Below are 13,256 nucleotides of genomic sequence, written 5' to 3'. Positions count from 1 at the left end.
TTCATTCTTTTTATAGTTATAACGTCTCCAAAAGGGCGAAAGAGTATGTTAAAGTTAGCAGAAAGAATGGTTTTGAGCTTCTGTAGTGGGGTTGGTGCTTCGACTGCTCACACATCGACAAGTTTATCTGGTAGTGGAGGAGATGATGTGCATGTAATGGCCCTAAAGAGTGTAGATGATCCAGGCAAGCCTTCTGGTATTGTGCTAAGTGCTGCAACTTCATTTTGGTTACCAGTTCACCCAAAACAGCTTTTCAATTTTCTCCGTGATGAGAACTCTAGGAATGAGGTAATTATACAGCTAGCTAGCCTTTAATATAAAACCTTATATATATATATATATATATATATATATATATATATATATATATTCATATGAAATTAGCTCTTTAATTCTATTTTATACATCCAGTGGGACATCCTTTCGAATTGTGGGCATGTTGAAGAAATCACACACATTGCCAACGATCGTGATCCAGGAAATTGTGTTTCCCTTCTGCGTGTTAATGTAAGCTCTAGAATTAAACATCTTAATCAATTTCCAATTTATTAATCAGGTGACTTTCACGTTGTTTACCTTGTAGAGTGCCAATTCAAGTCAGAGCAACATGCTCATCCTACAACAGAGTACAACCGATTCTACAGGTTCATATGTTATATATGCACCAGTGGATATTGGTGTGATGAATGTTGCATTAAATGGAGGTGATCCAGATTATGTTGCGTTGCTTCCATCTGGTTGTGGCATACTTCCTGATGGACCAGTAGATTATGAAGGAGGAGCTCTTGTTAGTGGAACTGATGGATCATTACTCACCATCGCATTCCAGATTTTAGTAGATTCGGATCCTACATCCAAACTGTCACTAGGATCCGTGGCAATAGCTAATAGTCTTATTAAGTCCACGGTTGAAAGAATCAAAGCTGCAGTAGCTTCTAATATGAGTAAAGCAATGGTGATTTAATAAGGTAAAATAGCCATCAACCTCACTTGGTTACATCAGATCTCAAATTATTCATTTTTTTAACACTCATTAATTAGGTTAACCCAAATAGTATACTGGTGGTGCATGGTGGAGGGGTGTTGCACTGACGTGGCTACTCCTACGCGTGGTGTATACCTTATCAGCCACATACTAATTGGGGTTATAACATTTTGTTTTGATTATATCTCTGCATTTATGTACCTTGCAGTGGTGTGAAGGAAAGGGGAAAACATCTTTGCAGGTGAAAATTTCTCTATTATCTTTAAGAATAGATGAAAGAAGTCAAGAACGAACCAGAACGATCCTTCCATTAGAATTTTTCAAGGTTTATCAATGTTCGGGTATTGACTTTGCATATCTTGAAGATTATACAGTAAATTTAGACCTTGTCGATTAAATACTAGTTAAAATTCCCAAACACTTTTTATTTTTCTGTTGGGTTTCATTAGAGATTTTCAGTCTTTTGTGTTGTCTGGATAAGAATTAAACTGGTAACCTGGATTAAGCTACATGCAAAAACTCTTACTTCCGGCTTAGCACTTGTATCCAATGTTTAGCTATTCCTTGGTTTGATACTTATGTTGGGAAATAAATTTCAGGTTCACTTTATATATATATATATATATATATATATATATATATATATATATATATATATATTTGATTTTTAATTTTGTTAGATTAAAGGTTGTGGTGCCTTGAATTGACTTCCACAATTGGTGCCACATAGACACCATGTAGGATGCCTCCAACATTCATCATTTGATGCCTATATTATGGTGTGGTGCACTCCAATGCCTCCAATATTTTGCAATTTTTTAAAAACAAACATTTTATAGCATGTTAAGTTATTAAAATTACGAAATTCAACATATTTGAATACAAATTATGATGAATATGGTAAAAAAAATAGTGAAACCTTTCCAATAAAGATCATTTGAGATGTTTCTTCATCTTCTAATCCTTGTTCCATTTCCATTTTCCTTTTTTAACGTTCACAAGCGATGAATGTAATTAGGGATTCAATATCAATAAACGATAAAGGGTGATTTGGGCTTGAACATCCATTAACATATTTATAAAAAATTTTGCATGTCACCTTCCACATAATAACATCTGTATGAAAATTGACAAATCGAGTATTAATGGTTGTATCCTTGAAACCAGCTATTAGAAAAATAAAGTCTTCAATGGCGTTTAAAAAAACGAATTCCAACATAATTACATATATATATATATATATATATATATATATATATATATATATATATATATATATATATCAAATCTCCATGGCTTTCGTACACGAGAATAACATCAAGACTTGGTTCCATCTGTAACATGTAGTTTAACATCACATACCAAAGTTCTCACAAAGTTTGAAAGATAATCTACCTCTTCTTATAAACAAAACTTAAATATGGTACTTATCACTCTATCAAACAATATGTTGTACACGTGAAATCTTTTCTAAAGTCTATTTGTTTGTCTTTCAAATTTCAAGTCCCTAATATTAAGCAATATAAAACTTTTTAAACTTATTTAAATTCAAATCCCCTTATATTTTACTATATCAAATCCGAAATTAAGGAAGCTATTAGACAATATATCATGAATAAATCAATGTCCTTGATTTTTATTCTTCTAAACCAAATTTCAATAATTTAATTATGGAACAATTATTTTCAATTTGAATAGGTTCATATATTTTCATCTATTCTATATAAATAGCTCATATATATAGTTTGGTGCCAAAAAATTTAGCAGTCATCATTTTGGCACCAAATTGAAAATTATTTAAAATTTGTATACATTTAAAATATTATTTATACATAATGGAACATTATAAGTTTACCAATATACATTCTATATATAAATATTTGTTTGTAATTTATCATTAAATAAATTGTTTTATTTATTATTTAAATTTTAATATTATCAGTAATACATGTGTTATAACCTAGTTTGTGGGTACATAAGTGTGAAAAGTCATACCTATAATTAATGATGCTTCTTCTATTTCAAAAAGATTCACATTAATTCATTAGCTATATGTACTTATGCATTACGAATATATGGGCAAAGAATGTTCGATTCTTAATACTAAAGATTGTAGATTATAACTAATTTGTAACTTTGAAACCAAAAATATTAACCAAAATCCTAAAAAGGGTAAGCTAGCATATTTATCATTTATGCATTAACCATGAGTATGACAACCACAATTCATAAACTCTCAAGCACTTGAATGTAAATCAAAATTAAATAGAAATGCAGTGTGATTTTAGCAATGATATTAAAATTAAGCTACTACAAAGATGGCAGATTATATATATATATATATATATATATATATATATATATATATATATATATATATATATATATATATATCATTCCGATGCTTCACTCTCTATTCTTTCAGGATTGTGGATAATAAATGGATCAAGTAAAGGCCTTGGGCTTCAAAGGAATAGAGTTTAAAACCTATTGGATGTTGATAATATTGGTTATATGATCTAAGCCTTGGTTTTGTGTTTTGGAGTTAAACAGGAAAATAGGAATGTAATGTTTCGACCTTCCTTTATGGATTATGGTGTTTAGTTCAATACCTTTTTGTAGATATAAGGATCGCTGAAAACAGAGTTGCAATGAAGAAACTATGATTCTTTGAAGAGGGAAATGATTTAGGCATAAACCGTAACCACGGAATGGTGTGACGGGACCACGAGGTGGTGGTCACCATAGCGTGGTGAGTCAGACCACGAGGTGGTGGTAGCCGTAGAGTATTTAATCGAGATAATGAGGTGGTAACGTGTTAGGCCTAACCCATGATTTTAGGGTTTTCAACATGTTTAAGCTTAATGTTCCATATTTTAATACATTTTATCAGCCTCCACCAACTCTAAGATCCTTTAGGAGAAACCCTAGCCTCCACCTTCAATATTTAAGCCACTCCTCTCTCCTCTCTCATATTTTGGATGGTTTTTATAATATTTTGATGAAACACAAAGATTAAGGAGTTTTTTTTGTTGCAATGAATGATGCTTCTAACTAGGATCCATCAACGACACAGCATTTCTGGATTATTGTAAGTATAACATTCCAATCTTGCTCTTTAGTTCTTTAAATCTCTTCATATGTGGTTTTTGAGACTTTTCGTCTATTTTATGGCTGATCTTGGATTTGAGTGGACTTCAACACCTTTTGATTAGTTTGGAGTGTTTCTTGGACGTCATGGACTAGGAAAATATGAACTTTTGCCTTCCCTTTTATCCATGCAAGTTATCTTGGTGCTTTAGGTCATTCTGGTGCAATAAAGTTTAGATCTTAAAGGACTATGGAATTATTATGGATAAAGTTGGAAACTTTATCCATTTAGACATCTTGTGGATTTAGATCTGAAAGTTGGAGACTTGGACTTGATGGATTAAGTTGACAAAGATGCATTTTTGTGTCCTTTTAAGACTTAAAGTCTAGATCAAGGTGGTTTGGACCACCTTAATGGATAAAGTTGGAAACTTTATCCATTATGAAGCTATTAGTATTCAAATATGATGTTTTAGATTTGGTCCTTATGAATTCAAATATTTTTGAAGAAAATCCTTTTAGATTGAGGACCACTGTATGGTCAAGGAAGGCTATGGTGTGGTAGTAGGACTTATACCGTTTGTTTTGTCTGGACGTGCCCACGACATGGTAGCAGATTTGGATCAGGATTGGATTGAGTGGTCATAGCATGGCCATGGGTTGGCCCCGATGTAGGTGCCAATTGGATTGACTTTGACCGTTGACTTTTTGACCATTTACCTTTTGGTGAACCTTAGGTAGCATGGATTATTTGTCTAAGGTCTGGTATCAGTTTGGCTTTAGAAAGCTTGGGTTGCCTGATATGTTGTTGAAGTAGCTGTCAGCTTCTATTAAGTAATCCAGGTGAGTTTCCTTCACTATACTCGTGGGTCAAAGACACCAATGGCGGCCTACTAGATTATGTTGGTAGGATAATAATTGTCTTCATGACAATTTTCTTGTATTGCATGTATATGTTTTTTTTGTCTTTGTGTCTCTTACTGTTATGATTATATGCTAGCTGTAGGGAGTGAAATAGACCTGATATCGGTTGAAAGTGACCGAAAGGGTTGAAATCCACCTAGTACTGGTTGAAAGAAACTGCAGGGGTTGAAATATACCTAGTACCGGTTGAAAGAGACCGGAGGGAGTGAAATAGACCCTGTACAGATTTAAAGAGATCAGAGGGGTTGAAATACACCCAGTCCAGGTTGAAAGAGACCGAAGGGAGTCAATAAGATCCATTTATGTTTTGACTGTTATGTTTGTATCGTATGGGATATTTTGGGGGAGCTCACTAAGCTTTGTGCTTACATTTTTTGGTTTTTGTTACAGGTACATCCAACTCGAAAGGGAAGGACCGGGCTGATCTCACCGTATCCACCTATGTTTTTCGCATTATCTGATTTTGGGATTTGTTACTTATGATGTTATTTCCTATGATAAACTTGCGGTTGTTTTGACATTATTATTGAACATTTTGCAATGAATTTAAAATGAAAATTTTGTCTGAAATTTGTGGGATGTTACAAGTTAGTATTAGAGCCTTGGTCTGAGGGATTCGGGCATACTCTTGGGTGTGTCTGAACTCAAACTAAAAATTTCTAAAATATTTTAAATGAAAATGATTATTTAAGAAAAAGGCTTGTGATGCATGCATTCAACCGAGCTCACGTAAGTATTTCCCAAAATACCGATAGACGTTTTATGTTTGATGTTTTATATGAGTATATGTGAAATCCATGCTAGACTAGGCTAAGGATCAGCTTAGGATTGCATGATAGTATGCTAGGAGAGATTCCTGCATATGCCTAGTGTTTGAGCTTTTGGAACTGCATGCTTGTATGAATTCATATAGAGGATAGAATGTCCTGATTACTTTATGATTTAGTTTGGATAACTCGATGATCGGATGTTGCTTCCTTTGTGCTTTTAGATACATCCACTAATATCAGCTAACTATTAAGTGAATACATAAGGTTACATGTTATAGGAATTAGATAATTTTAGAAGGTTAGGTTTAACTTTATTTCACAGCTCTTGTCTGAGTCCAACCGTTGTAGGGCGAGATGGGATAGTCAAAGAATTATCTAGTGCATGTGGCATGTAAATGTATTCATGAGGTAATTAGTATGTACTAAAGTTAGTTTCTTCTATAGTTAATGGAAGAGAGTAGTGTGAAGGAAATCCTAGGAAAGCCTAGGGAGTATGTTTAGCTTGATGCTCGTGCTGTTTAGCGGTGTGTATTCATTTGGGAATGGGTGTATGGGATTGGATAGGATGGATGCGAATAGGAGTATTTCCTTAGAGGACCCAGTATGGTTCTTGAGGAAAGTGTGGATAGGTATGGAATGTAGTATTAGACCCATACAACTAAAAGCACATGATCCGTACTCGAATCAATGAAATTTTTGGGGCTAAAGGAGCTAATTGAAGGTAGATTGTATAACTTGGCACCATGGCTCATTGCAAGTTTTTATGTGCTATTCAGTTTATTGGTCATGGTTGTTCAGGATAGGGATGGGCTTGGTGATTGTTTGGACATTGTGGCATTGTTAAATTTGGATTGAATGGTGTAGACCTAGGTGAATTAGTTGATTTCAAGATCTTAAGGGCCTTGCTCGTGGTAGTGCTAGTTGAGTCGTAGGACTCAAGAAGGAAGACATTATGAAGATCAACTCGATGATTGCAGAAACAGGATGAGGTATTGGCAGATGGATTAGGATTCCTTTATCTTCGACGAGAATTATGTTCATCCAGCCTTCCATATTCATAGGAAATAGAGAGTATACATGAGATTTCTAGAGTTAGGATGTTAACTTAGCATGGGGCTAGATGTTTACACTTTGTTAGCAACGGGTATGAAACTGTGGGAATACACAAGAGGATTCTTTTGGTATGGTGGCCTTGAGATGATATTAGGGGTCTGTTTCCTTTGAAATTGGTTAGTTTCGATGCTAGTTGATTGTTCCAGCAAATTAAGGAAGGTAAATCAACTTTTTATTGTCTCTAATGTATCCCAAATATGAAAACGTTACCACTTGTATTTTCGAATGATCCTCATGATGAAATAATGGTTGGGGATTTGCAGGCACGGAGTGTGGTAGTCTATTTGTTCTTGGAAAGGAAATTGGTGTTGTGAATGGATTGTCAATTATTGTTTGTGCATCTGCATGAGATTCTTTATATTAGAGGCAGTTATGATTGGGAGGTTTCTGAGGTCTCCATAAGAGATTCAAAATCTTTGTGAGTTCATTTGGTATTTATCTACAAAATCATCTTGCAGTATATTATATATTCCAAGGACCAGGAATCTTATGTATCCAGCTAAATCAATTTGAGTTTCATTCAGTTTGAAATATCAGTTGGTAGTAGTTTGAATGCTAAGTGGGGGATAACTGGGTACTCAGTTGAGAGATATTCGATTTGTTTAGATAATTGGTTTCAGAGTAATGGGTTGCAAGAATCTACAGTTCGAGTATGTGAGACTTTGGTTCAAGAATTAGCCAAGTCTAGGGTGCAAAGTAAGTTTCCATCAAATGTATATTCTTAGGAATGCATGAGTTGTATTCATGACAAGAAGTCGTGGCCAGGGAGCTTATTGTAACATGTGGTTCCTTTTGGGAATGCCGATGTAGAGATTGAAAGACATTCAAGTCGCTCAAGTTGATGATCAGTTTTTGAGGGATTTTCCAGCTCGTAGTATAGATTACTATCTATATTCTATGATGAGCAGATGTTGATCGGTAATCAACTTCAAAGTTTGGCATATCTAGCTCCTCATGGGCTTTGTTCAGAATTGTATTGGATCTGTAAATTAGTTGTTAATGCATTCTTGATTGTTGATCATTTCGTTCATTGTCAAAAGTTCAGGTTCTTCAAAGGTTTTGACATGTATCAGTTGAAGTTCAATCGATGCGTCAACCTGTTGCCCAGTTTTGCATATTTTATATTCTGTTTTCTGGGTATCGGTACCCTTAATTGTTGATTATGGGGGTATTCTTCATAGTGACCTCGGGCTCAACAATTGTCCTTGATTATTGGGAGTTCAGGTGTCGAGGCAGCGTTGTTAGTTTTTCAGGTGTATCTCTAGATAAGCTTATAATCCAATTCTAGGACGTGTCAGAATTCGTATTTGGATCGATCCGACCTAGGTTTTGACAACAAATCTGGATAATTTTGGAAATTTTATTGAGATACTTACGTAATAATGTGATCTTTTCAGTTTCAATTGAGGTGTCGGATCTTGTTTCGATTGTTCATATGGATGTTTCTGTTACCGATTCTGGTTCATCATTTCGTTTGATCTACTGGTACCTCATGCTTTAGGTAAGGTTATGAGGAAGAAAGAATGAAATGGATCCATTGTTGGTTATGTGTCTCCCGTTAGTGGTGTACATTGTGGTAGTGAATCGATAATAGGAACGAGGTAATGTATGTGGATTGAGTGTGATGGCATGAGAGCAGTTGATTCGGATTATTGGCATGGTTCTTTTTGGCTTATAGATTTTGAATTGGAAAAAGTGTACGACCGCATATCTCATTCTCTGGTTGTATGCATCCATGTTTTTGTTTGATTTTGGATTCGTAATAGCCTGTATTGGGAAAGGAATTAGGCGTGATAAAAGGGTATGGATCGTGTTGTGTTTGGTTAGTGTTGTGGGGGATGTTGGTTTGGTTCCTACAAGTTGGTGAATTGGCGGTTAAGTATCATTAAGCCCCTGTGGTGCTGGTCGTGAGACTTCAGGACAGTGAGGGAATATCAGCGAGGTCAGCGTAGTACCATGAGCTTATTATTATAACGGATAGAGGGTTCCACGATGTATTGTGGACCAGTGGTTATATGAATCATTTGGGTTGACCCTGGTAAACAGTTGATTGAGACTCTTAATTCTCGGATCATTAGTCTTGTTGGAATGTTTGGGTGTTAGTGCATTGGTGGGAGCCTGAAGACTCTGTGAGCAGCTGGTTGGGATCATGTGGAAAGTAAAAGGTTGATGGGAGTATTAATTGTGCATCACAAGCCTCTTGCTGAATTGTTTACTTTATGAACCTCGTCTGCTTTTTGGGTTGTTATTAGGAGTTTGGTTCTTAGTGTTGGGTATTGATTCTAAAATCTTGAGACATAGAGTTCGGTGTACATGTCTTGAGTAATTTTTCAAGTGGATGTACACCTGAGCTAATGAGAGATTTGGATGCAATGTAAGAATTCTTGGATTGACCATTATTATGTCCGTGAGAGTAGCAAGTTGTTGATGACTTCACAAGAAGTCGAGTGTGTATTTAAGGCTTTTAGGCACAATTTTTGGATTCAAGATTGGTTGAAATTTGTGATCAATATGTATTGACTACCCTTGATGCATGGTTTAGTGGAATTCCTAGTATGGGCTAGGGGCAGGTACGACGAAATGATGATTGTCAAATATAGGGTATGGTTCTTAAGCTAGGAAGATAAGAGACTTGTTGTAGTTGACTATTTTCAAGTTATTGGGTTTTTTAATGGCAATTATGGGATACCGAGTGGTCTCTTGAGTTTTCTTTATAAGATGCCATGATTTTGAAGTGGTTAGAGGAAGCTTGAGTGATGTGTTGGTCTTCTTTTCATATTCTAACCAAGACAGATTTCGAGGATGAAATCCAGTTTACGTGGGGGAGAGTTGTAATATCCGAGTGCAAGAAGTTTCTTATTTCAGGCCTCTGGACAATCATGGGATCAAGTAAAGGTTGTAGGGTTCAATGGATTAGGGTCTAGAACCTATTGGATGTTGATAGTATTTGTTATCTTATCTAAGCCTTGGTTTTGTGTTTTGGAGTCAAAAAGGAAAGTGTGAAAAGTGATGTTTTCGACATTCTTTATGGATTATGGTGTTTAGTTCGGCATTTTGTAACCCAAAATTAACTAGATAGAAGTGTGGATCTCGTCAATACCTTTTTGTAGATATAAGGTCCATTGGAAACGGAGTTAAAATGAAGAAGTTATGATTGTTTGAAGCCGGACAGGATTTTGGCAAACCGTCACCACAGAGTGGTGTGACAGGACCACGAGGTGGTGGTCACCACGAAGTGGTGAGTTGAGACCACGAGATGGTGATTTGTCATGCCTACACCCATGATTTTAGGGTCATCAATGTATTTAAGGTTAATGTTCTTCATTTTTGGGTATTTTATTAGCCTCCACCACCTCTACGACACCATAGGAGAAACCCTATTCTCCACCTTCAAGATTTGAGCTCCACCTCTCTCCTCTCTCATCTTTTTGATGCTTTTTATGATGTTTTGATGAAGCATGAAGATTAAGGAAGTTCTTTTGGTTGCAAGGAATGATGCTTCAAGTTTGGATCCATCCAAGGCACAACATTTCTCGACAATTGTAAGTATAAACTTTCGTTCTTGCTCTTTAGTTCTTTAGATCTCTTTATATGTGGTTTTTGGAACTTTTGATCCATTTTATGAGTGATCTTAGATTAGAGTGGATGTGAACACCTTTTGATTTGTTTGAAGTGTTTCTTGGACCATATGGACTAGGTCAATTATGATCTTTTACCTTTCGTTTCATCCATGCAAGTTATCTTGGTCCTTTAGTTCATTTTTGGTGCAATACAATTCAGATCTTAAAGGATTATGGCATTCTTATGGATAAAGTTGGAATCTTTATCCATCTAGACATCTTATGGATTTAAATTTGAAAGTCGGAGACTTGGAGTTAATGGATTAAGTTGAAAAAGATGCGGTTTTTGCATCCTTTTAAAAATTGAAGTCTAGATCTTGGTGGTTTTGACAATCTTAATGGATAAAGTTGGAAACTTTATCTATTATGAAGCCATTAGGAATCATATATTAAGTATTAACTTTGCTCCTTATGAATTAAGCTTTTTGAAGAAACGCCTTTTAGACTCTGGGCCACAGTGTGGCTAAGGAAAGCCACGATGTGGTTATGGGACTTATTGCTTTTGTTTTGTCTGGACATGACCACAGCGTGGTTGAAGATTTGGATCGAGACTATATTGAGTGTCTATGGCGTGGCCATGGGTTGGCCACGATGTGTGTGCTACTTGTATTTTGACTTTGACTATTGACTTTTTGACCAGTTGATGTTTTTCTCAAACTTAGGTAGCATGGAGTGATTAACTACGGTCTGGTATTAATTTGGCTTTAGGAAGCTTGGGTTTGTTGATATGTTGCTGATGTAGGTGTGAGCTTCTGTTGAGTAGTTTTGGTGAGTTTCCTTCACTATACTCGCGAGTTTAAGGCATGAATAGAGGCATACTAGATTATATTGGTAGGATAATAATTGTCTTTGTGACAATTTCTTGTATTGCATGTATATGTTTCTTGTCTCAGTGAATCTTACTATTATAATTATATGCTAGATGTAGGGAGTGAAATAGACCCGATATCAGTTCAAAGAAACCGAAAGGGTTGACATACACCCAGTATAATTGGAAAGAGATTTAAGGGGTTGAAATACACCCAATACCAATTGAAACAGTCCCAAGGGGTGAAATAGACCCAATACCAGTTGAAAGAGACTGAAGGGGGTGAAATATACCTAGTACCAGTTGAAAGAGATCAAAGGGCGTGAAATAGATGTAATTATGTTTTAAGTGTTATGTATGTATTGTATGGGATATTTTGGGGGAGCACACTAAGCTTTGTGCTTATGTTTTTCAGTTTATGTTTCAGGTACTTCCAGCTCGAAAGGGAAGGGCCCGACTTGATTTCACCATATCCACCCATGTTTTCTGCATTATGTGATTTTGGGATCTTGTACTTTGATGTTATTTCACTATGATACACTTTCGGTTGTTTTGACATGATTATTGGATGTTTTGAAATGAATTTAAAATGAAATTTTTGTCTGGAATTTTTAGGATGTAACACCAAATATATACGATGTATTATTAAAAGGTTATAAAAATACCAAAAATGGCCTTCAAATATCTCCTTTGATATTTGTTCGATGAGAATATGAGAGAAATCTTGAATTTCTCAGTTCCCTAAATCGTTCAACACAATCACATATATAGACATCTTTAGGGTCATATAAAAAGCATTTAATCAAATGATAAAAGTAACAGAACAAAATGATACTGAAAATCACTAACAATAACTCAAATTATATTTTCATTCAAAAAAAATTTATGTCAAATACTTTTGATCCTACAAATAAATAATATTACATGGAAGTTGATATGAGTAGACATTGTTAGTGTACACATTTTGTATATATTGTTGTATTAATTTTATATCCCATTTTGTATTTGTTAGTTTATCACGTTTAATTGGTTTAGACCAATCCTTTATTTCATGTACACATTGAAATCAATAATGAGAATACATTCATGGTAAAAAGGCCTACTTTCATGGTATCATACTAAACGTATTTTCCTTCTCCCCTTCACTACATCAATGTACACCCAACAATGGTAACCCTAGTCGTCAGCCGGTCCTCCTCCACGTCCTATTTAATTGGGCTCAAACATGGGTCACGTCATAAGCACTTGTGTGTCACGACGTGCCATAGCCTCTCAAAAAATGTATCACGTTTAAGGCTCATGGCGTGACCATATATGGGTCACGACATGAGTTTGGGTGTATGGTAAAACCTAATTTTCAGTTTTTTTTTTTTGGTATTTATGGGAAGTGAGAGCTACGGTTAGCCCATCCTTGGCCTCAATCAACTCTTAATACTCTCCCATTGAAACCCTAACACCTATAGTTTAATTTGAGCTCATTTGTGGTGATTTATAGAAAAGAAAAAGAAGAAAAAGAAGAAGAGCATTTAGCACTTTGACCATTGACTAAGTTTGACTTTAGGTCATTAGTTATATTAAGTTGCAGACTGAAGCTTGGTCCCTATTTGTTGTATAAGTGACCTGTAGAGACATTGTTTGGAGTAGTGATCAGTGCAACTATCTTTACGGACTGTGAGGTGAGTTTTTCTCACTATACTTGTAGGTCGAATGCACCATTGTGAACCCACTAGGTTATGTATGATGGTGTTTATGATGATGTTATACTTGTTATATGTTATACCCGTAGATCTGTATGATTACTTGTATTCATTAATGATATGTTAGACTGGTAGATCTATATGATTACCTGTAGTTGCTGAATATTGGTTATAATTGTATATGTCAACATGTTATTGTGTTTTAGGGTTGAGGCAGTCCTGGTTTGTGCTAAAGGTTAAGATATCTGA

The 13,256-nt window shown here is 35.3% G+C and overlaps 1 protein-coding gene across 1 annotated transcript in view; it reads left to right on the top strand.

The window, feature by feature from the left end:
• LOC145006694 (homeobox-leucine zipper protein MERISTEM L1-like) overlaps positions 1–8,383 on the top strand; it is a 9,243-nt gene extending 860 nt beyond the window's left edge. Inside the window, exons 5-11 of the mRNA XM_078965762.1 lie at positions 17–288; positions 412–507; positions 584–955; positions 1,194–1,358; positions 7,407–7,595; positions 7,693–7,753; positions 8,280–8,383. Coding sequence (XP_078821888.1) covers positions 17–288; positions 412–507; positions 584–955; positions 1,194–1,358; positions 7,407–7,595; positions 7,693–7,753; positions 8,280–8,383 — 1,259 coding nt within the window. The remainder of the gene's footprint in view (positions 1–16; positions 289–411; positions 508–583; positions 956–1,193; positions 1,359–7,406; positions 7,596–7,692; positions 7,754–8,279) is intronic.
• Positions 8,384–13,256: the final 4,873 nt, after the last annotated feature.

This window comes from Lactuca saligna, chromosome 7 (genome assembly GCF_052625555.1).
Source record: "Lactuca saligna cultivar CGN05327 chromosome 7, ASM5262555v1, whole genome shotgun sequence".
Lineage (NCBI taxonomy): Eukaryota > Viridiplantae > Streptophyta > Magnoliopsida > Asterales > Asteraceae > Lactuca > Lactuca saligna.
Note: the sequence above shows the minus strand (reverse complement) of the source record. Positions and strands in the feature narration are given on the sequence as shown.